A 23,171-nucleotide genomic window follows, 5' to 3' on the forward strand; every position below is an offset into this window, starting at 1 on the left:
CAAAATAAAAATGTTTTATTTATCATAAGTTCTAAATCACTTACAGATTTTCAAAGTTCGGATAAGAACTGTTGACCCACAAATTGAAGGCCCTTCTTGCTGCCTTAAAACACGGAAAATATCCAGCTTTACATAAAAACGCTGTAGTCAATTTTCGGATTTCAGTTATATTTATGTCATCGTTTACATTTGCAGTTTCCAAATAGTCATATAATGGAACTAGAAGTTCTATAATGTAGAACTGAAAATATGTTGTAAAGAATGTTGTTTTTAAATAAATTATTTTATGCTCACCTCAAACTTTCTACTTATTGACGATTTTTCGAGACGTTTACCAACTTGGTCAAGAAATGTGAAAACTGGATTCCAAACAATAAGATTACGTTCATACTTCAAAAATAATGTTACATTAAGAGCAGTGGCAAAATTTAGCTCACCAGCATAAGCTAAGTTCCAGGCGTCATGAAGTAGTTTTGCCCTTAAAATATATAGAGAAATTAATAAAACCTGTTATTATAAAAAGTTATTATGGTTATATTTTATTATGTGACTCGAACAATAAAATTATTGTTAGAGTCACATAATAAAATATATTAATTCAAAACTCCTTTTGAAGACGTTAAAAGCTATTGGCGTTCCCAAATACAATTTTATAGTATAAAATGTTGGTACAAAAACGTATTAATTATTTGCGTAAAATTTCTCAGCAAAACAGTGGTTTCTAACAGTTGTTTCTAATTATTATGTGTAATAATTGAATATACAAATTATGCTCTTAGTACGATCCTATAGATTAGTTAGCCAATATGGGTGACTTCTAGGAGGTCCCACGCATCAGTCCGTAAATGGCAGGCCTGGCGATTATACGGGGGTTTTGGTTTCCCACGCAAATGTCTTTGCAGGGGATTGAAAGTTGTAGATCACAATGTAGAATTAGGATGATTACGAAGGCTTCTGGCCTAGAGACTCAGATAGCGTGATAATAAAAAGATATACGGCGGGATACCGGAGTTTCGATTTATGAGCTTGTGCTTTTTATTGAATCAGTAGTCAATGCAAAACTAAAACTTATCCAACTGTACTAGAGCTTACCGCGGCCGGCAAGCCGACCGCTCGTCCAGCAAAGTGCTGACAGTAGCAAAAACAACATATCTCACCATACCGGTAACCAATGGGGATCAGGCACAACCCCTAAAGGCGTTTACGCTGAATTTGCATATAAAAACTCTACGGTGGACTTAAGTTTATTGATGAACTCGCCCCTTAGAAATATGACCGTTCTCCGTTATCTGGAACTTGTCAACGACTTGTCGTATCTCTCGCGCATTTCGCGAGAGTACCAAGACGAGTAGGATAGAGCAGCTAATGAGGACGCTGGATCCCACGTCGACCGGGAACCAGATGTCGGTAGTTCCAGCCGCTTTCACTTCCTCCTTAAGTCCTTGGATGACCTCCAAGCTTTCGTTATCAATCCTTTGAAGAAGTGGCATGCCTAGGCTTGGATTGTGGCCGATGATGTTTAGTATTGGGAAGGCAGTCATGCCAGGTGTTTGCCTTATGTCTTCACGTTGGTTGGAGTGTTTTTTGCCGTTTATGAAAGCCACTCGCTCGAACATAATCAGATTTAAGCCGTTGGTAGCTATTTCGGCGTCGTCGTCAGTGCTGACTTTAGCTGGGCACTCATTGATTATTATTACTCCGTCGTCTATCAATGTGATGGGGCTTAACTGGCTGGCCTGTGTTTTGCATAGTGCAGTGCTCCCCGCAAGCAGGCCTCGAGCGCAAGAATCGTGGTTTGCCGGCTTACAGTTGTAAGGATGCTAATTACGGGCCAGGATCCTCCACAGAAATATTTAAAGAAATATTCTAAAGGAAAAAAGTCTCGTCCGAAAAACGGCTGCGATGCGCGGGGCTGCTTCCGAACGGGGCTCGAGGGGGAAGGAAAGGATAGTTGGGGAAGAAAGGATTGAACTGTCCGGTTTTCGGTCTCATATATTCACAGGACTTTATTTATATCTTAACTCCTAGAATTAATTGCGGTTAGTTTTCCCTACACACAGACACATTTCACCCGCCAGGGGGGTCAACACGAGGCCCGGCTCACCCCACTTTTACTCGTCCGGGATGGTGGCCAGCCTTTCCATGATGGCCGCCAGTCTCAGGTGTCTCCGGTGGCTCGGCCGGTTGCGTCGCTTTGGCTCTGCCGCTGTGGGCTCTGCCGATAATGTCGTGGGTTGCGTCGCTTTGGCTCTGCCGCTGTGGATTCTGCCGCTAGTGTCGTGCGTTGCGTCGGGTGGCTCTGCCTATGTTGCTGGGCCCGTGTTGCGGGACTTGGCCACTTATGTTGCGGTGCTGCTGGCCGGTGTGGATGGGCCCGTGTTGCGGCTTTGCCGCTGGTGTTGCGGTCCTGATGTTGCGGTGTAGCTGGGGACCCTAAGTCCTTATTTTACCAATCAACCCTACCAATTAATCCTAAGCCCTAATGCTACCTATTAACCCTACCAATTAACCCTAAGTCCTTATCCTACCAATTAACCCTAAGTCCTTATCCTACCAATTAACCCTACTAATTAATCCTAACCCCTAATTCTACCAATTAATCCTAGCACTAATCCTACCAACTAAGGGGTCCTCACACAGTACGATGCGTAAATTGTTAGTACGCAATTGGTGACTGTAAGGACGTCGTTGTTGCATTTCGCTAATATGTTTTCCGTTAGTTGAATAATGATGTGTTGGTGTAATACAAGTGGCTTTAATATTGGGATATGCAATTATCACATGGATTATACTATCGGACTGGAAGACTCTAATATTAGATGCCTCTATTAGGCTTATAACGGGGATTTCTGTGGGGTGATCAATTAGTACAGACTTCAAATCGTCGTGATAAAGAACGTCAGTGTGACGGTAAGCATTAAATATTGAATTTCAGTTATTAACATTTTATTTTTAGCCTACAGTATCTCATACAAGTAAGAAATGTCAACCATAATATTTTGTTTTGCTTTAATGATTTGGTTAATTCAATAATTAACAATAAATATACCTGTTACTCGAAGAGTAAAAGGGTCAAATAATAATACTAAATTCGTTGAAAAATATGTAACAGGCAGAAGGAAGCGTTTCCGACCATATAAAGTAATCAGGATCAATAGCCGAGTCGATCTGGCCATGTCCGTCTGTCCGTCCATATTAACGCTGAGATTACAGGAACTACAAAAGCTAAAATGATGAGATTAAGCCTACAGACTCCAGAGACAGACGCAGCGCAAGTTTGTCGATTCATGTTTCCACGCCCACTCTAACGCCCACAAACCGCACAATACTGCCTCGCCCACACTTGAAATAATTTAATAATTTTTTATTAGTCTTGTAAATTTCTCTCGATTTGCGTTTCTTCACTCTAGCGTTAAATACAGTTAACGTAATCAGTATAATTCCGGCGATCCAATAAGTATAAGTATGTTTAGGTATGGGGTGCATTAACAAAGGTAAAAAAGTTGCGGGAGGTGTAAAAGTGAGGGGTTTCTTATCTGAGGTTGTCCTTATGGAACACCCTCCCTCAAATGAGAACCGATGTTCCCATGTTTCTACATGCTCTTCTGTATAGAGTGGTGTTAGTTTATTTCCTAACCTTTTGTTGTTTTTGAGATAAACCTTTTCTCCTAGCTCAAAAATTCGATTTTGTCTAGTAGGGTTGCACCTATCTAGGTTAGCCTATTGCGCTTTTTCGGTGCTGTTCCTATTTGCCAGTCTCTGAACATCGTTGGCTGGGTGTAAGGCATATTTGGGTTGTACAGTTGTGACTGAGTGTAATGTCTTATTATACTCTACCGTGGCTCTCATGATGAGCACGACGGTGTCGTCAGCCTTTTTGTCAATTTTAATGCACCTAGTTATTTTCGTTAGGGTGCTGTGAAATCGCTCCACTTGCCCGTTGGAGCTACTGTGTAGAGGGGGTGCATTAACGATTTCAAATTCATTTTGGTTTTTCAATAACGAAGTTACGGTATCCGAATGGAAGGATGGATGCCTTATTATCGCAGTATATCGTTTTGGTATTTGGAAAAAAATATACCAATTGTAGTATAGACCTGCGTACGTCAACTATGGCCCTAGAAGTTAATGGCTGTACCACGGCGTACTTTGAAAACTTGTCCACACAGGTTTAAAATAATTTTTTATCCGTGGAGTAGATGTCTATATGCAGCATTTCGCCCGCATATGAGAGGATTGTTGTGACACTCAATTCCTGCTTCTTGGGGTGCCCGTTGTACTTAGCCTTGGTGCATGATTTGCAGTTTATAACTACTTCGCTGGCGAGCCTAAACATATTTGTTAAACAGTAATCCTGGAGGACGAAGCCCCGTGGGCGCAGTTTTTCTCGCACGTAATAATTTCTCTCTGTTCATTACACTCTGTGATATCATTCACGAAGTTTTAGCAATGCCAAAATTTGGTTGCTGGGAATTCCATCACTAAGGCATGCTGGATGAATGCTAGTGTGTGGAAATTGCAGTAAAAAGGGTTGACGACATCTATGTTTACAACTTCTTTAATCAGTCCAAACAGGGAGCCTTTATTATCAAATTAAATAATGTGTCTGTTTTTAGTCCCGAACACTATAAAACGTCATCGGTGGGGCTGGCTTGCTTCTTCCAGGAATATTTGATTCCTGTAGGAGCTCAAGGGTTTATCGATAGTTTCGACCGTGTAGGTTAGCCACGGTGGTCAGCCACTGTGCACAGTGGCTGCGTCAGAATGGGGTTCGTTTTCCAATGCATTAATTTTCTGTCGGGACAAAAGCGTTGGCTACAAAATTTTCCTTTTCAAGCTTATAGAACACTTTGGCGTTGTGTTAGAAAGACAGCGTGATAGGGCTAGCACCTGGAATCGCTGGATAGTTCAGCAGGCGGGAAATACACTTATTTGTTCGACAAACAACGATCGATGCGATTAGAAATATAAGTCAAGGACTTAGTCAGTATAGAAGCTTTAGTACTAATAGGAAAGCATAAAATCTTCTGAATGCACTTCGAAGTCAGGAGATTAGACTTGATGTAGCAAAGGAAAATAGGGATATTAGAATCACGCCTATTAAAATAGGAATATTAAGCTTGGTCCAGAGTGCAGTTGTTAGTGTCCCTATTCTAGCTATCAATTTTGTGACGGCTTTTCCGCGAGCTTTTAATGAGGCTGAGGTAATTCAGCTACACCTTAAATGAAGAATGGAATATCGACATGATTTCATGGTAGTAACGATACTGCCAGCCAATATTACAGACGCTATGCGGTATTTAGTTACTACTGAGCTTTATATAAAGAACAATGTGTCAGCTAACGAGTTTACATCCGATACTGTTCCATTCGTAGCATCTCATGCTGATGTAGCTGTAGTAGACGGACAACTAGTCATCCAGCAGGAGAATTAAAATTCGAAGGCGCTTAATTTGGAGGATAATGCAAAAGCCGAAGAACTAAATGAAGGAGGACAAGAAACTTTGGTAGAGAACAACCAGACACACATGTCATTCCTAGACGAGAATTACAATAGATCCAGGTGAGGGCGAAAAACCCCTCGACGTAATTCTCGATGCTTATTCTTTAAAACTGGCATTCCCTAGAATATATTCTGACATTAAAAGACCATCATCAGAAAGTTACACAAACTTAGTTAGTCTGAAATTAGGAGTGTACATCTACACGAGACGAGGTTGTCGAACTGATAAAATATTTTTTAATTATGAAAAGTTGGAATTAATGAAAAGTCGAAATAATTTTACCCGTTACTCGTAGAGTAAAAGGGTATACTAGATTCGTTGAAAAGTATGTAACAGACAGAGGGAAGCGTTTCCGACCATATAAAGAATATATATTCTTGATTAGGATCAACAGCCGAGTCGATCTGGCCATGTCCGTCCGTCTGTCCGTCTGACCGTCCGTATGAACGTCGAGATCTCAGGAACTACAAAAGCTAGAGATTAGGCATACAGACTCCAGAGACATAGAAGCAGCGCAAGTTTGTCGATTCATGTTGCCACGCCCACTCTAACACCCACAAACCGCCCAAAACTGCTACGCCCACACTTTTTAAAAATGTTTTGGTATTTTTCCATTTTTATATTAGTCTTGTAAATTTGTATCGATTTACCAAAAAACTTTTTGCCACGCCCACTCTAAAGCCCTCAAACCGCCCAAAGCTGCTACGCCCACACTTTTGAAAAATGTTTTGCTATTTTTCCATTTTTATATTACTCTTGTAAATTTGTATCGATTTACCAAAAAACTTTTTGCCACACCCACTATAACTCCTACAAACCGCCAGAAACTGTATTTAAGACTCTCCTTCTCCCTTCCACTAGCTGAGTAAGGGGTATCAGATAGTCGGGGAACTCGACTATAGCGTTCTCTCTTGTTTTTTAACTTGCTTACGTAATACGTAAGCGGAACGCCTCTAGAGGTGCTAGGGCCATCACAGCTGTTAACGTACTAAATGATGGCTTTATGGGCAAACTAATTTATAATGATGAGGGATATAGGATCTTTAGGGATATTCGTACGTCTTCTGCTCACAAGAGCAGAAAAAAAAAGAAGTTCGAGAAGAAAAAGTTCATGGTCAATTTTTTTTTATCACTCTATTGGCCGCTGAAACTAGTTGGCCAGAGCTTATAATACTGCTAGAGCGCAGTTTTGATAGGGTTAATATAAAAAAGAAGAAGCTTCAAACTTGCAGTTTAGGAAAAAGACGCGCCTGATAAGAACAGACCCAGTGACGGGCGCCACATACTTTGCTTACAGGTATAGAGGAGTTTTAAAACTAAAGAAAAACCTGGTAGTGTCTTTGCAAGTAATTTCCCTACTTTCTAATATTGGCGAGTTGAGTTTCAACAAAAAGGTTCGCCTCATATTCACGGCATGATTTGGCTGAAAGATGCCCCAATACTAACAAAATTCCAAATTTAAAGCAAACAGTCATGTTTTATTTCTTCGCTTCGACTTTGATTTTGCGTTTGTAAAAACCATCGGCGGTTTGTAATAAATTGTTAATAATTCTATTTTGTAAACATAATTATTAAAACTCCGTTCGCGAGTAAACCTCTTTTGTTTTGTGCACTAGTTTAAACAAATTAACTAAAAATTTATCTTTTCTGTCTTAGTGTTTTCTTTATTCTCTCTTTCGTGCGTTGCACGCAATGCTGATTAATGTTGTTATACCCGTTGAATATTCGTTGAAAAGTATGTAACAGGCAGAAGGAAGCGTTTCCGACCATATAAACTACAACCGCCGCCAAAAATTTCAAAGTCTATAAAAGTGGTTTTTTTTTCACTTTTATGGATAAATAAAGTAAATTTAAGCAATATAAGCATTTTTGACTTTAATCGTAACACATGTTGAAATATTTCTATGCAAAGCCGAAGAAGTGCAAAAGTTCTGTTTAATACATTTATAGGGTACGTTTTGATTTGATTCTTTTTCTTAAAGAGAGTCACTATGAATAGATATTCCCTATTTTACATCTAGGTATATAGTTAAAGAGTAATTAAAAAATATGAAAGAAACGATGCGATAGCAGTTACGGTAAATTTCTCGTAGGCTTATCAGTTTATATTAATGTCGCGTGCGACATGGAAAAAAAACATTTGTTATCAGTGCGCCTGAGGTTCTTGTCCAGTGATTATCCAATCTTGTGTCCAAGCATATATTGGGACATCAAATTTAATAAAATATATTTTTGTTAAATATACGCAAATCGTAGTTTTTGAAAATTTTTTAAAGTGAGTCGCGTGCGACATGGTAAGTAAACATTTTTTAAAATTTTTTTTCGTTAAACTTTTATTTAATTTAGATGAATAAAGGCAAGGAGTCAAATTTAATTGCAAACGTTGGAAAATTTAAATGCAGAAATTAAAGAACAGGGAAAGAATGTGAAAGGCCAGAATTACGTGTAAAACATATATGGAATTAAAATTTATTTTATATCATCTGCACAAATTGATAATATGTCACTGTCTTATAAGTAAGATGAAAAATGGAAGGATGTGCAAAGCAAACCAGGTATAAGCCAGATGCATTGGTTTAAAAATGGTTTTTGACTTCTTCAACTATATAATTTAAGTTCTTTTATACTTTTTAAGTAGCTTAGGCTGACGGCAGAGTGCGCGCGAGAAGCGAAACGAAGCGATGCGAAGCGTAGCGAGAAGCTGTGAGCAAAGCGAAAAGATGACAGAGTGAGACGAGAAGCGAGCTGCATTGCTCTCTTTTATTTATAAATGTGGACGAGATGGATTCGGACGAAGAATTTTTCGCATCAAGTGCAACTATAAACTTTATATTAAAAAAACAAGAGAGAACGCTATAGTCGAGTTCCCCGACTATCTGATACCCGTTACTCAGCTAATGGATGTGCGAAGAAGAAATTTCAACACTGACAGTTTTTGGCGGTTTGTGGGCGTTAGAGTGGGCGTGGCAAAAAGTTTTTTCAAATCGATAGAATATTACAAGACCAATACAAAAATGAAAAAATATCAAAACATTTTTCAAAAGTGTGGGCGTGGCAGCTTTGGGCGGTTTGTGGGCGTTAGAGTGGGCGTGACAAAAAGTTTTTTGGCAAATCGATAAAAATTTGCAAGACTAATACAAAAATGAAAAAATATCAAAACCTTTTTCAAAAGTGTGGGCGTGGCAGTCTTGGGCGGTTTGTGGGCGTTAGAGTGGGCGTGGCAACATAAATCGATAAACTTGCGCTCCTTCTATGTCTCTGGAGTCTGTATGCTTAATCTGAACTTTCTAGCTTTTGTAGTTCCTGAGATCTCAGCGTTCATACGGACGGACAGACGGACGGACAGAAGGACAGACGGACAGACGGACTTGGCCAGATCGACTCGGCTATTGATCCTGATCAAGAATATATATACTTTATATGGTCGGAAACGTTTCCTTCTGCCTGTTACATACTTTTCAACGGATCTAGTATACCCTTTTACTCTACGAGTAACGGGTATAAAAACCGGCGTCCACCCCCTTAACACCAACATAAATGAAAAAGAGGAATTCCACAATTTATACAATGATTTGCGAACTACCCAGATAGGTTCTTTAACTATACGCGTATGTCTATTTCGACTTTTGATTATATATTAAATAAAATTAATAGTCGTTTGATGAAGAATTGGCCAAATTTTGTTATACACCCTATACTGCCTTGTCAAAAATTAATAATAACATTGAGGTAAGTTTTTAATATATTTATTGTGTATCGGAAATATCGTCAAAAGAAAAATTAAAAATTGTTTTTTGAATTTCCATCCGGCATAATAGTTTTTTTTTCGGATCCATTTTCCGCAAGTATGGTAGTAGGCTGTCAAAAAATGCCTTATCGTCGTCTTTCTCTTTTTTGGCATTTGTTTTTTTTATTATGATACATCTTGCTCTTTTGATCCCATAGCGCTGGGCGTAAAAATATTTCGTCAATTAATTTTTCAACGTTTATCTCCATTTTGTTCTGTTGTTTTCTCACAAATGGCATTCTGACTCATTCACTCTGACATATTTCGGCGATTTCACTTAAAAATGCTTGCAGAGCTTTATCGCTCGTTCTCGCCCAATATTATCGCATCGCTTCGCTTCTCGCGCGCACTCTGCCGTCAGCCTTAGAAGAACATAGAATGCATTTAAAATTTTTTTTTTATTTTTTTAAATTTCAAACATAACAAACTATCTTCACTAAAGTTACAAAATTTACATATTCTTCTTTTATAATAATTACCTTATTTAAATTATATTGTTGAAAAAGTCAAAAGCCATTTTTAAATGAATATGCTGTTCTAGCAGCTTCCGTCCGTTGAAAAAGAATGAAATCAAAACGTAAATGTATTAAACAGAACTTTTGCTCTTCTTCGGCTTTGCATTGAAATATTTCAAAATGTGTTACGATTAAATGTCAAAAATGCTTATATTACTTAAATTTACTTTTTTTTTATCCATAAATGTGAAAAAAACCCACTTTTATAGACTTTGAAATTTTTGGCGGCGGTTGCACTTTCTGGAGAATTGCCCATATATGTATATTCTTGATCAGGATCAATAGCCGAGTCGATCTGGCCATGTCCGTCCGTCTTAACTTAGTTCTTAACTGACCTCTGGTGAAACTTATTCAAATAAAGATCATAAAAAGGAAAATATATTTTTTTTTTCATTAAATCTATCACCAAAAAAGTTTATTGGCGCAGTCGGTAGGATACTGAAAAAAGTCCTAGTAAACTCGTTATCCTTTGACAATCTAGTGGAGGAGGAAAGGAAGATGAAAACTTGTACGACCAAGTAACCTTTTCTGATTGTACCCGCGAATTGGCCGCAACAAAGTTATTAAAAGTGACTAAAATCGGTATCCGCACAAGAACCTGTGCGATCGGAGTTAATTTAAAGACCTAATTTTGTGGACCGCTTCGTGAAGTGAGACCTCCACTAAGGTGTAATACAATTAAAAGGCGCACAGTGCAGTTCACTAAGACATAAGTCTCGACATACAGTAGCAATCTGTGAACAAAAACAGTAGCCCACTAAAATCAAAAGCGCGACCGCTACTATTGTATAAAACAATAAAAAGTTAAAACAGTGCAGTTCACTTAAGGCATAAGTCTCGAAATACTGCGGCAGTCTGTGAACAAGAACAGAAACTAACTTATAAATAAAACTAAAATTACAATTACTTCGGCAAATACGCCAAGTACCGAAATTCTCTGGAGACCCATCAAATCTCAGCTCGTTCATCAGACGAATGGAATACCTGTTGAACCTAACCCTGCAAACGACGCTATACAGAAGGCGATCATATTTGGAGCCATCGAACTTCAAATTGTCGGAGATGCGAAAAAGGTTACCCAATTTGGAATGCACAACGAATGGACAACTTTAAGAGACGCCCTAATCACAGAATTCAAGACTCAGACGCCCCTGGAGGAACTACTAGGAAGATTGTATCGCACACCTTTAAAGGGTAACTTACGTCTATTCTGTGAACAATTAGAAGATAAGTCCAGTGTCCAAACCGCCCAACAAGAAGGTCTATACGAAGACCCAATTTCAAAAACATTCGATAGTCAGCCAAAACTTAACTCAAATTCACCTAACACCTATAAACATACAAACATTTTTTAGAGAAAGCAGCGAACAATCGCGTATGCAGACAAATGAAAATTTTCACCAGCACGAATTAGATTACGATAACGAAACTGAACACTACATTAATAACGACGAGCAGTTCCACGAAGATCAATTACAGAATACTTAGACAGAATTGTTTACAGATCAGCAATATCAACAAGCTGAAAATTTTCCAATACCAGCCTGGGATCCCACCAATACATAGAGATCATGTTTAATAACCACAGATATAGATGCATAGTTGATACTGGCTCTTCGATAAACTTGATGAGCTTAAACTTTTTCAATCTTCAAGTTAAAAATAAGCAAATAACTGTCCGAAGTATGACAGGCTATTCTAAATTAAATAAATATGTAGACCTTCCAGCCAACGGTCTCTTTCAACAATCGCAAAAATTCTATATTCATTCATTTTCACCTTATTATGATATTCTGTTAGGAAGAAAAATACTAATGGAGAATAACGGTTTAATAGACTACTCTCGGAAAGAAACAATAATTAACGAAAGAACATTCATTCACAAAGAATTAGATCCATGTGATGAGAACTCTTCGGAAAACTTTAATGCACTCTTACAAGAAAACAACTTTACATCAGAAATAAACTATGCCATGGACAACAACATAGACTCAGAACACATATACAGACTAGAACATTTAAATAGTGAGGAAAAATACAGACTTACAAATTTATTAAAAGAGTTCAATGACATTCAATATTCCAAAAATGAAAACCTTACATTCATAAGTATAATACGTCACGATATAAAAACCTCTCATGAAAACCCAGTTTACAAAAGACCATACTCGTACCCGTTTTCCTACGAAGCAGAAGTAAATAAACAAATTGAGGAAATGTTAAAACAAGGCATTATACGCGAAAGCGGCTCCCCTTATTGCAGTCCATTATGGATTGTCCCCAAAAAGATGGATGCCTCTGGCAAACCGAAATTCAGGTTGGTCGTGAACTATCGAAATCTAAATGAAATAACAATAAATGATAAATTTCCGATTCCTAACATGGACGAAATACTATGCAAATTAGGAAAATGCCAGTATTTTACTACAATTGACTTAGCAGAAGGCTTTCATCAAATCGAAATGGACCCTAAGTCTATACCAAAAACGGCGTTTTCGACCAAACACGGTCACTATGAGTACACTCGCATGCCATTTGGCTTAAAAAATGCTCCTGCAACCTTCCAACGGTGCATGAATTACGTCCTAAAAGACCTCATAAATAAGCATTGCCTTGTTTATTTAGATGATGTGATCATCTATTCAACATCTCTGAACGAACACCTAGACTCACTGAGGAAGGTTTTTGAAAACTTAAAGAAGCCAATCTTAAACTCCAATTGGACAAATGCGAATTTTTAAAAAAGCAAACAAATTTCTTAGGTCATATTATAAGTCCAGAAGGCATACGACCTAATAAAGAGAAAGTTAAGGCAATCGAAAAATTTCCTCTCCCAAAGACACCAAAAGAAATCAAATCTTTCTTAGGCTTATGCGGATACTACCGTAAGTTCATTCCAGACTTTGCAAAGATTGCAAAACCTCTGACAATATTTCTAAAAAAAGGAGCTAAAATAGACACAAGAAACGAAGAATACAATAAATCATTTGAAAAATTGAAAACACTCATAATGAACGACCCAATTTTGATTTGCCCTGATTTCACAAAAACATTTCAAGTCACTACTGACGCTTCCAATTTCGCCATAGGAGCCGTGTTATCACAAGACAATAAGCCAGTAAGCTTTGCAAGAAGAACATTAACTGATCACGAACAACATTATAGCACTATTGAAAAAGAAAGATTTTGAGCGATCAAAAACCCCTTGTTTGGCTAAATAATATTAAAGAGCCTAACCTAAAACTACAACGTTGGCGAATTAGACTTAGCGAATATAATTTCAAAATCAAATATTTAGAAGGTAAACTTAATCATGTAGCAGACGCTTTATCTCGCGTCAAAATTGAAGAAAACATGGTAGGCGAAGAAGAAAATATTTCAACAGCAGCAACAATACACAGTTCATCAGAAAGCAACGAAACCTACATTGAAATTACAGAAAAACCCATAAACTATTTTGCAAGACAAATTGAATTTATAAAAGATAGCGTAGACCAAGTAGAGACAACGAAATACTTTTCCAAAATAAAACTGACCATCAAATACACTGATATGACCCTGACAAAAGCAAAAGATATCCTTATTAAATACTTCTTAAATAATAGCAGTGTTATTTACCTGGAAAAAGATAAAGACTTTTTAGTTTTTCAAAAAGCATATCGAGAAACCATTAACCCACATAGTAACGTGAAAATTCTGAAAAGTATCATAATGTTAAAAGACAAAATCTTATCCTGAATTTAAAGAATTCATTATTACTCAACATTCTAAATTGTTACACCCCGGTATTGAAAAAATGATACGATTATTTAAAGAAACTCACTATTTTCCCGATTGTAATAAACTAATTCAAAACATTATCAATGATTGTGAAGTCTGTAACCTTGCAAAGACAGAACATAGACCAACAAAACTAGTTTTCGAAATAACTCCAGAGACAAATAACCCACGCGAAATTTATGTTATTGACTTTTATGCTATTGACAACGAACAGTATTTATCTTGTATAGACGTATATTCAAAATTTGCTTCACTTATTAAAACAAACAGTAGAGATTGGTTAGAGGCAAAACGAGCCCTTACTAGAATTTTTAACGACATGGGAAAACCACAGAAAATTAAAGCAGACAGGGACTCCGCGTTTATAAGCACTTCTTTAAAAACTTGGCGAAACAACGAAGACATACAAATAGATATTACCACAAGTAAAACAGAAATAGCAGACATAGAACGCCTTCATAAAACCATAAATGAAAAAATCAAAATTATTAATACTGAAAACAATAGAGAAAATAAAGAAACACGAATGGAAACAATTTTATACATATACAACCACAAGACTAAACATAACACAACCGGACAGATACCGGCTAACATCCTTCTTTACGCAGACACACCTACTTATGATACCCAGATTAAAGAAATGATAATCAAATATCTTAACAAAAAAAGACAGGATTTCGAAATCGACACAAAATTTAGACAAGCACCCTTAACACGCGCAAAATCAAAGAATCCCTTTAGAAAAACAGGCAGAATAGAAAAATTAGACGAAAAACAAATATTCTTAATGTCCCACATTCCTATGAATTCAATTCACGACCAACTTTCATAATTGCACCTTACCCAGACAATAATGGCCAAATTATTAAGGAAAATATTGAAGGCAAATTCTACTCACATAACAACTATGTTCTAAATACACTAACAAAGAATGTTGGCAAAGACCATTGCATAGCTAACATAATAAAAGACGAAACACCAACTTGTACTTTTCAAAAATATCGTAAACAATACATTAAACCAAATATACTTATAACCTGGAATATGACCAGAGAAAAACTTTATCACAATTGCAACGGTCAAGAGATTTATATTGAAAATAATGAAATTATAAAAATATCCAACTGCACAGCAGAATTAAAACAAATTACAATATCTAATAGTATTCAACAATACACAAATGTTCACACTATAAACTAATGCGTACACTTAATGAGTTCAATTCGGGTGTTTGAATCTAACTGACTCGCTACTGCGAGGGCATCGCCTTTTATTCATTCTTACATAGGTTCTTATCATCTAATTATATAATGCAGCGCTTGTAAGACGATGCAGTCTGCGTTGGTCAATGCAGATGAGATTTATCTTAAATCTATGTTTGTGGCCTATGACCGCGCTAATCACCTCCCGCGTGATCATATCTCTTGACACTTCGACAATAGACCACTGCAATCGTACTTATCTGTAGTTGCCACTTATGTTGTCCTGTGCCATGTTTATTGCAGCCCATAAATAGAACATATTTATAGTTTGTCTACTTATCATGTCTAAACACATTTTTAGACACAAATGTAATATTTACTGAACACAATGTAACAAAAATCGAACCAATGTCACACATAGAAATTAAAGAAATGATTTTGTTAAACAATAAGAGTAACACAATTTACAGAAACATACTAATAATCTTCATATCTGTTTTAGTTTTAATTTACATATTTTACTTTTATATGAAATAGAAATATGCGCCACACAAAATTATTATCTCTTACCTAAAACCAAGTAAAACCACTAACAAAAATATCGAAAAAGAAACAGAGACAAAAACAGAAATAGCTGAAATTGCAAATCCAGTACCACACTTATATCCAGAAATAATCGCTTGAAAGCAAGCTAATATCTAAGAGGTGGGGGAGTGACGATCTGTTAAGCTTGACATATAAAGCTAAGTAGAACTTAAAAGGCTTATGTTAATCCTCTGTAAAAGGTTTGCTGGGCCGAAAGAATACCTTTGTAAATTCTTAACTGACCTCTGGTGAAACTTATTCAAATAAAGATCATAAAAAGGAAAATATATTTCTTTTCATTAAATCTATCACCAAAAAAGTTTATTATATATACTTTATATGGTCGGAAACGCTTCCTTCAGCCTGTTACATACTTTTCAACGAATCTAGTATATAAATAAACAAGAGAGAACGCTATAGTCGAGTTCCCCGACTATCTGATACCCGTTACTCAGCTAGTGGAAGGGAGAAGGAGAGTCTTAAACACAGTTTTTGGCGGTTTGTAGGCGTTATAGTGGGTGGGCGTGGCAGAAAGTTTTTTGGCAAATCGATAGAAATTTACAAGACTAATACAAAAATGAAAAAATATCAAAACATTTTTCAAAAGTGTAGGCGTAGCAGCTTTGGGCGGTTTGTGGGCGTTAGAGTGGGCGTGGAAAAAAGTTTTTTGGCAAATCGATAGAAATTTACAAGACCAATACAAAAATGAAAAAATTTCAAAACATTTTTCAAAAGTGTGGGCGTAGCAGCTTTGGGCGGTTTGTGGGCATTAGAGTGGGCGTGGCAAAAAGTTTTTTGGCAAATCGATAAAAATTTACAAGACTAATACAAAAATGAAAAAATATCAAAACCTTTTTCAAAACTGTGGGCGTGGCAGTTTTGGGCGGTTTGTAGGAGTTAGAGTGGGCGTGGCAACATGAATCGACAAACTTGCGCTGCGTCTATGTCTCTGGAGTCTGTATGGTTAATCTCAACTTTCTAGCTTTTGTAGTTCCTGAGATCACAGCGTTCATACGGACGGACAGACAGACGGACAGACGGACAGACGGACATGGTCATATCGACTCGGCTATTGGTCCTGATCAAGAATATATATACTCTATATGGTCGGAAACCCTTCCTTCTGCCTGTTACATACTTTTCAACGAATCTAGTATACCCTTTTACTCTACGAGTAACGGGTATAAAAAACCTGGTATGCTAAACCAGGTCAAACACAATGTAGATACAGGCATGCTCCGGTAATCGAATTCGTAAGATTTTTACGATTTCGATTTTACTTCGTGTTCCTTGCAAATAATGCTATATAATTTAATTACTTAAATGGTCAAAGTGCAGTAAAAAAGTAATTGCGAACATCGGAATTAAAACTGTGAAAAAGGTGTCAACTCAAGATTTTCTCAAGCAAACATTTTGCGAAAACCAGAGCACCTAAAAACGAAATCGTACAATTTGGCCCAAATCGAAATCGAAAAAATCTTACGATTACCGGAGCATGCCTGACAGTAAAACATATTTTTTTTTTTATATTACATTGCTTATATTTATTGAATCTTCTTGTTTAAGAATTAACAATAAGTTTAATAATCTTAACTATAACAAGTATTTTTTTCCTGAACAGTTGTATTATTTTTCCAACTGTTCTATGATTAAACGGCCCTAAAAATTTCTTCGCTGGGTTTGTAGGACTTTTCGCCGGAGACGGGAACGGCTGCTGAGCTGGGTTAAACCTCTCGCTAGGTGGTTGGGGTGCGAGTAAAGCTTGCTATGGTATTTTTCCTTAAGTTCCGTAATTGCATTGATAACTGATGGGATATTTAAGTCTCTTTGGATGTTTTCATTCCGAACGTACCACGGTGCCCCAGCGATGGTTCTTAGAATCTATGATTGTGCTCGCTGTATGATGTCAACATTGCTGTTGCTGGCATAGCCCTAAACTGTGAGCCATAGGTCCAGATAGGTTTCAATACAGAATTGTAGAGTAAGACTTTGTGATCTAGGCTGAGCGGAGAACCAGAGTTGATGAGCCAGTGTAAGTGGTTGCCACTTAGTTTCAGTTGAGTTTTTATACCCGTTACTCGTAGAGTAAAAGGGTATACTAGATTCGTTGAAAAGTATGTAACAGGCAGAAGGAAGGGTTTCCGACCATATAAAGTATATATATTCTTGATCAGGACCAATAGCCGAGTCGATATGACCATGTCCGTCTGTCCGTCTGTCTGTCCGTCCGTATGAACGCTGTGATCTCAGGAACTACTAAAGCTACAAAGTTGAGATTAAGCATACAGACTCCAGAGACATAGACGCAGCGCAAGTTTGTCGATTCATGTTGCCACGCCCACTCTAACGCCCACAAACCGCCCAAAACTGCCACGCCCACACTTTTGAAAAATGTTTTGATATTTTTTCATTTTTGTATTGGTCTTGTAAATTTCTATCGATTTGCCAAAAAACTTTTTGCCACGCCCACTCTAACGCCCACAAACCGCCAAAAACTGTGTTTAAGACTCTCCTTCTCCCTTCCACTAGCTGAGTAACGGGTATCAGATAGTCGGGGAACTCGACTATAGCGTTCTCTCTTGTTTTGGCTTCAATGTGCCTGCGCCATGTGAGTCTTCTGTCAAGGTGTACTCCTAGGTACGCTACCTCATCTGCTTTCGGGAGTGGTATGTTGTTCAATAAGAGCGGAGGGCAGTCTTGTCTGTTTAGCGTAAAAGTCACGTGCTTGCATTTTTGCTCGTTTACCTTTATTCGCCAGTCAGAGAGCCACTTCTCAATGTCGGTGAGGTGCAATGCCAGCTGTGCTGTGGCTTGCGCAGGGGACCTTGAATGGCTAAGGACAGCTGTATCGTCGGCAAATGTGGATACCGTTAAGCGACCATTTGTAGGGATGTCGGCTGTGTAGATGAGGCATAAGGTTGGCCAAAGAACGCTGCCTTGGGGGACTCCAGCCTCAATTACATGATCAGTGCAAACTGCAAACTTTCTGTCATAGAGGTAAGACTTTAGGAGTTTGTGTGTGCTTTCGGGTAGGGGTGTTTTAATTTTAAACATTAGGCCGTCGAGCCTACAGAGAGTGCTTGGGATACGTCTAAAAAACTGCTGTACAGTATTCGCGATTTTCGAATGCAGTTCTTATTTCCGTTGTTATACGATTTACCTGTTGAATGGTTCCGTGGCATTCGCGAAATCCAAATTGATGGGCTGGGATTATGTTGTGGTATCTCAGATGTAGATTAAGTCGGACCAGCAGGCATTTTTCGAATAGTTTCGAAATACTTGAGAGTAGACTTATTGGTCTGTAAGATGAAGGGACTGTGTGGTCCTTACCAACCTTTGGAATCATTATGATAATCGACCTGTGATGGCATTAAAGAGCTGGGTTATGTAGCGAACTGCAGAGTGAGGCAGCTGGATGATCATTTCCGGTGTTATAAGGTCGCAGCCGGCGGATTTTTTCGGGCTGAGATTGTCTTTGATTATTTTAATTACTTCTTTAGGACGAAACACAATTGGGGTGTGTTGCTGGTGGCAGTTTACGGGTTACAGGCTAGTAGCCTGGTTTGGCGTGAACACATTTTGTAGGTGAGCGGCAAATGTGGTGGGACTGTCTGCATCACTACGGGCCGTGCCGCCTGAGGAATTCCTTATCGGCAACCAGGTTTCAGTCGGTGGGCGAAGAGTTGAGTGGGCTCTCCACAGTGACTTATGTTTCGTGCCTGTTGGTGTGAGTTGCTCTATGTATTGGCGCTGATCGTCTTCCTCTTCTTGTTTCAGAGCGTTGGCCAGTTTTCGTGTGGCTACTTTTAGCTATTGTTTTGCAGTTGGAGATCTAGAAGATTGCCATTCTCTGCGTAAGCGTCGTTTTACGTGGACGAGTTGCTCGATTTGTGCGTTGGTCTTTTTTATACCCGTTACTCGTAGAGTAAAAGGGTATACTAGATTCGTTGAAAAGTATGTAACAGGCAGAAGGAAGCTTTTCCGACCATATAAAGTATATATATTCTTGATCAGGATCAATAGCCGAGTCGATCTGGCCATGTCCGTCTGTCCGTCCGTCTGTCCGTCCGTCTGTCCGTCTGTCCGTCCGTATGAACGTCGAGATCTCAGGAACTACTAAGCTAGAAAGTTGAGATTAAGCATACAAACTCCAGTAACATAGAAGCAGCGCAAGTTTGTCGATTCATGTTGCCACGCCCACTCTAACGCCCACAAACCGCCCAAAACTGCCACGCCCACACTTTTGAAAAATGTTTTAAAATTTTTTCACTTTTGTATTAGTCTTGTAATTTTCTATCGATTTACCAAAAAACTTTTTGCCACGCCCACTCTAACGCCCTCAAACCGCCCAAAGCTGCTACGCCCACACTTTTAAAAAATGTTTTGATATTTTTTCATTTTTATATTGGTCTTGTGAATTTCTATCGATTTGCCAAAAAACGTTCTGCCACGCCCACTATAACGCCTACAAACCGCCAAAAACTGTGTTTAAGACTCTCCTTTTTTCTTCCACTAGCTGAGTAACGGGTATCAGATAGTCGGGGAACTCGACTATAGCGTTCTCTCTTGTTTTTTGAATTAATTGTAGTATTTGTGATTTTGGGTGTTGCAGTAAGAGCTGCTGCAGTAAGGATGGATTGCAATGCACACGTGCAGGTTTCTATATCAGATTCAGTATTGAGTTTTGGGCTTAGCTCAATGTGTGAACTTATATATATTATTTATACCTAAGCCAGTTTGTTTTGTGTGAAGTCAGTCTGTATGGTGGTTTCACGTTTTCTGCGTACTGGCGGAGGTACAGGCGAGTGATCAGATGACAGATCTGGCAGACATTCAGCATTGACCAAGCTGCGGGAAATATTTTTCGTAACTGCGAAGTCGATCAGGTCAGGCAGCTTATTGAGGTCTGATGGCCAGTATGTAGGACTCCCACGGGAAACATAGTCAAGTTTATTAGTGGCTTTTATTATAGTCTTATAAAGCTGTTTTACTTTTGGGTTCACAAGTCGCGATCCCCAGTGAGTATGTTTAGCGTTGTAGTCGCCTGCTTTTATTTGAAAATTGTATTTGCTGGTGAGATGAGTTTCCGAAAGAAGCATTACGTCGATATGCTTCTCATGTAGGCGTTCCACGTACCTATGCGTAAGGTAGCCATTATTTATTTGATTGTTGGGCTACAAGCATCTGTATCAAAAGGTTTCGATTACGCAACATGTCTTGTATGGTGGACCTAATAAATGTCATAAATTCCATCATGCTCTGTTGTAAGTCTTGCATCATAGCTTCAGTTTTTGTTTCTTGCTGCGTAGCTGGCCTCACTTATCTCTTCGGGCGTAACATCAGACTCAATGCCTTTCAGTACTACTTGCAGGCCCTTGCTGCTTTTAAGCTGGTAGGTGTAAAAGCCTATTTTTTGTGCGGTAAGGCTTTTTGTGACTTTTCTGTAGTTGTCCTCCGTTTTCTTTTGAAGTTTGATTTCATTGATAGTACCTCTTACGAGGGGAATTATTTGAAAGCTATCTTTCCCAATAAGGCCAATCAAAGTATTTACCAAACCGCTTGTGCTCTTCTCGCGGATATATATTGGTGGAGGCTTTGTTTTCGTCGGTTCGATATCAACGGATCCAAGCGGCACGTCCTCAGCGGTATCTGGCAGGAAGGCAAGTCTGTTTGTATTTGCGGGGGCTACATTGTTGATCAGGGTAGAGTTATCACGTGTATTTTTCGGCTTGCCTTTCAAATCTGAATTTTCCGGGCTTAGCTTTCGCTTTATTGTAATGTAGCGGTCCATTCCAGTCTGCCAGGTCGACCCAGCTTTTTTGTTTTGTTTTGCTGGTAGTGCAGCAGTACCGTTTGTTGCTTGCGGTTTTACTTTCGCTGACTCAGTCAGGGCGTGAGCGGGTGCAGCGGACGACGAAATAGAGCGGGCTGTCGGTAAAGCTCCAGCTGTTGTTGTTGGAGGTAGCGGGGCTTGAGTCGGAGCTAAAAGAGGGGAAGAGCAAGAGTGCGCTCTTTCTTGATTTGTTGGCAGAAGAAGGTTTCTTGGGCTATGGGTTATTGACCGCTCGATGTCTGCGTTGAGGGTTATCGGTGAGAGGTAGGAAAAGTACGCGTTGTTGCGTTGAATTGAGAGCCGGCGTTCGTCCTGCTCACGCTGACGCTGAGCGCGAGTGTCGTTCTGACTCATAGTTTTGTTATTTAAGATAACGAATCACTATATCTATTTAAGCGATCTTGCATTGCGCTTTCGCTTTCGGATTATTTATTTAGTTTATTTTATTTTAGTTTATATTATTCACTTCAATCAAAACAACCGATTTTGTGCGGAGCTCGATAAAAACACGTCTTCACACGTCGGCGATCTAGCACGAACCAAACATATTCAAACATAAAACATATTCTGATTTGGAAATAAAATATGTAGAGCCTAAAATAATTACCTTCCCAAGACTATCCTAAACCAGAATTGTATCAATAGTAAAACTATAATAGAAGGCAATAACATAATAAAAGCATTTATTTGTTCTGTTCAATTAAAAGAGATATTAATTGCCAACACAATGTTAGACTCAGATAAAAGAAATAATAGAACAACACAAATAACATTTACACCATTAATCATAATTGTTCTAATTGCATTATTGTACTTTATCTATAAATATAAAACTATATCCCTGTTGGCGGAACTCATATTGTCGGTCGTTTTTATTGTTTCTTGTTTATTGTTAAGTAGAAAAAATTTGAAGTCTAGTGTAAGTTAGTTTAGGGCGAAGGCGGGAGCATAATAAAGTTCTCTCTCGCTCTTCGCGAATTCGCCCCGTCTTCGCCAACCTCTGTTAAGCTAGGCCTAAAAACATACATGTTAAATAGAGAAGAAGTCGTAAAATTGAATTCAACACGAGCAACCGCATTTTTCGTTGTCGTTCCGAAATTAACTAATTTCTTGCCACCAAGTTCTATAAACATTTTAATAAACTAATTAAATTCTTCATGGCGCCCCCGGGTGGACAAGAATTAGTTTGAACAAATTAAAAGTGACAGTGACATATATAATATATATATGTCGGAGAAGGAAATGTTATTTTGAAATGAGCGCCTTATCGATGGTTAACTTGCTTACGATACTAATCGATAGGACGGTTTGTATTTGGTTGTGAGATCTTGACATACAAAAGATCGAGTGTGGCCCTGGTTTAGCATGGTGGTTCTTCTCTAAGGAAAAAGTTAAGAAGGAACACACAAGCAAGTGGAAGAACAATTGAAAAAGCTATCAAGGGATTCGCTACACAATCATAAAACAACTTTTAGCGCTCCGACATCAGAAGTGGGATTGTACTTTCGTCTACTAATCATGGAAGACCAACTGCGCATCTTGATGGAGCACCAAAGCCAAAGTTTCCTGGAATTGGCAAAAACTCTGCAAGCGTCGGTACAAGAACAGGCACAAACTTGCGTCGTCACATTGCCGAAATTTAACGCCGACATTCCTGGCGCCGACGCTACTCAATGGTATGCTACGGTTGACATTATTTTGGTTGAAAAACCGCTGGATGGCAGTGCTTTAATATTGGCCTTAACAAAATCGTTGGAAGGAAGCGCGTCCCAATGGCTTTCTGAAGTGTGCTACGCAGGCGTGACTTGGCCGGAATTTAAACAGTTATTTCAACAACGATATGCAAATACTGAAACGCCAGCCGCCATGTTTTTGCAGTTATTAAACAGTCGCCCCGGCAACAGTGAATGCCTTGCGATATACGCTAGTCGCATGGTGACTTCGCTTGTTAACAAGTGGAAG

General features: G+C 38.5%; 1 protein-coding gene across 6 annotated transcripts in view; it reads right to left on the bottom strand.

Moving 5' to 3' along the window:
- Positions 1 to 23,171, bottom strand: part of LOC26535568 (aminopeptidase N) — a 254,635-nt gene that overhangs the window by 54,016 nt on the left and 177,448 nt on the right. For 4 of the 6 annotated variants that reach the window (XM_039377401.1, XM_039377400.1, XM_039377404.1 and 1 more), the window contains exons 10-11: positions 295 to 478; positions 45 to 241 (exon numbers count right to left, since the gene is read on the bottom strand). In XM_039377401.1, the coding sequence (XP_039233335.1) occupies positions 45 to 241; positions 295 to 478 (381 nt within the window). Of the gene's footprint in view, positions 1 to 44; positions 242 to 294; positions 479 to 23,171 lie in introns of those variants that run through there. The other 2 variants (XM_039377403.1, XM_039377406.1) reach the window with 2 other exon arrangements.

The sequence above is a fragment of the Drosophila yakuba genome, unplaced genomic scaffold (assembly GCF_016746365.2).
Source record: "Drosophila yakuba strain Tai18E2 unplaced genomic scaffold, Prin_Dyak_Tai18E2_2.1 Segkk8_quiver_pilon_scaf, whole genome shotgun sequence".
Classification (NCBI taxonomy): domain Eukaryota; kingdom Metazoa; phylum Arthropoda; class Insecta; order Diptera; family Drosophilidae; genus Drosophila; species Drosophila yakuba.